The 1,779-nt window shown below is 63.5% G+C and overlaps 1 protein-coding gene across 1 annotated transcript in view; it reads right to left on the bottom strand.

Moving 5' to 3' along the window:
- LRRC73 (leucine rich repeat containing 73) overlaps positions 1-1,779 on the bottom strand; it is a 5,321-nt gene that overhangs the window by 784 nt on the left and 2,758 nt on the right. The window contains exons 3-6 of the mRNA XM_021714173.1: positions 1,692-1,776; positions 948-1,108; positions 530-652; positions 46-146 (exon numbers count right to left, since the gene is read on the bottom strand). Coding sequence (XP_021569848.1) covers positions 46-146; positions 530-652; positions 948-1,108; positions 1,692-1,776 — 470 coding nt within the window. The remainder of the gene's footprint in view (positions 1-45; positions 147-529; positions 653-947; positions 1,109-1,691; positions 1,777-1,779) is intronic.

Raw genomic sequence — 1,779 nt, 5'->3', positions numbered from 1 at the left:
CTCCACCCATCCCCTGGCTCCTCCCCAAATATGACGAATTCTCACCTGGGCTGACTGGTTAGTGAGCCCTGTGCCCTCCAAGTCTAGGACCTCTAGGGTACGGCTGGAGGCCACAGCTACCGCCAGCATTCCTGCCACATGGTCACCTGGGGAGACGACAAATATTCACACATCTGCGTGCGCTCACAGGCCTGCTAACCTTCAGGCCTGCTAGCGTCCCCATTGCCCTCACAACCTCAGATCCCAGCCCCTGGCCCGCAGACACTGAGAGGTGGTGAGTGGCCGGGAGGGGACCACTGAGATTGGCGAGTGGAGGCGTGAAGTGAGTCAGGCCCAGGGGTCGCTCTGGTCTACCTGCTGGCCGCCTGAGCCTCACGCAGGATGGCCCCTCTACTACCTCCTAGACTCCTGGGGCCTCGCCTTCCTCTTCCCTCTCCCAGTGTAGGGGTTACTATGGCAGCTGACAGTCCCAGACTCTGGGACAGGGCATGAGGCCATGAGAACCCACGGGGGTCTTCTTGATCCTCACCCAAGGGGTTGTAATCCAGATTGAGTACGCGGACCTGGGAGCTGTGGGCCACAGCAATGGCGAGGCGGCTCCAGCCCTTAGGGGTGATGCCAGGGTTGGCACTCAGCGTTAGCTCCTTCAAGCCTGGGCAGCATACAGGGCAGCGTTAGACCCTCCTCGAGCCCCTTCCCCCTGCCTCCATGTCTCCGGGTGTCCTCAGTGGCCGAGAGCCACCCCACCCCCATCCCCAAGCTCCAGAGCCATCGAGGGCCCAATACCTCCCCAGCCGGACCCAGTCTGGATTCCGGAGTCTCCACCCTGCTCAGCCCCCACCCTTCCCCTTCTCACAAGGAGGCCAGATTGCTCAGCTCTGGGCCACGCCCCCTTCCCTCTTTTCCTCTCTGCCACACAGCTTACACCTCAGCAGGGCCCTGCTCACCAGACTTGGCCCCATCTGGGGGGAGGAGGCCACAGATGAGGTTGATGGCTTCATCACCCAGCATGCAGTCCCCCAGGTCCAGAGCCACCAGGGCAGGGTGGAGGGCCAGGGCTGGGTTCAGCAGCGCTAGGCCGGCATCTGTCAGGGGGCTTCCATGCAGGCTGGGGGTGAGGGGGAGAGCAGGGTTAGTGCAGGCATCAGCCCTTCATCCATGGAAACTCTAGGGGTGGGGAGGGCACTCATCACAGCACTTGAGAAGCCCGGGAAGGGAAAGAGAAAATTCTAGATTCTAAGTGAATACAGGTAGAAGGGGAATTCGGCGTCTTTTCTGGGGCAGGGACTGGGATCCAGGACACCGCATGGGGAGGGGCAGAGAAAGGGTGACGGCCTGGAATTCTTCAGTGGGCAGAAGGCAGGGCGCGCCCCCCCACCCCTCAACACGGGTGTGTTCTTGGGAACTGAGCAACTGCCCCAGAGAAGTAAATGCAGGTGGGGAGGCACGACAGGCTCTGCAGAAGGGGAGGCCGGCCCATGTCGGGTGAGGCCCCGCGTGCAAAGTCCGGAGATAAGGTGCTCCGGGAGGGTGCTCGGAGGCACGGGCAGGGGACGAGGTGTGCGTGTAAGGGGCGGGAAGGGAGGCTGGCGGGAAGACGGGCACCGGAGGTGCGCGGAAGATCAGGAGGTGGCGGGGGAGCACGTGGAAGGGTGCAGCGCCTGGGACCCCTCGCGAGGGAGCGCACTCACAAGAGGGACTGGACGGAGCGGTTGGTCCGCAGCGCCTCCGCCAGCTGCTTGATGCGGCTGGGGCTGGGCACGACGCCCCGGGTAAGGT

This window comes from Carlito syrichta, unplaced genomic scaffold (genome assembly GCF_000164805.1).
Source record: "Carlito syrichta isolate Samal-C Ts95f unplaced genomic scaffold, Tarsius_syrichta-2.0.1 Scaffold305282, whole genome shotgun sequence".
Taxonomy (NCBI): Eukaryota; Metazoa; Chordata; class Mammalia; order Primates; family Tarsiidae; genus Carlito; species Carlito syrichta.
This window is presented reverse-complemented; position numbering and strand designations above follow the sequence as displayed.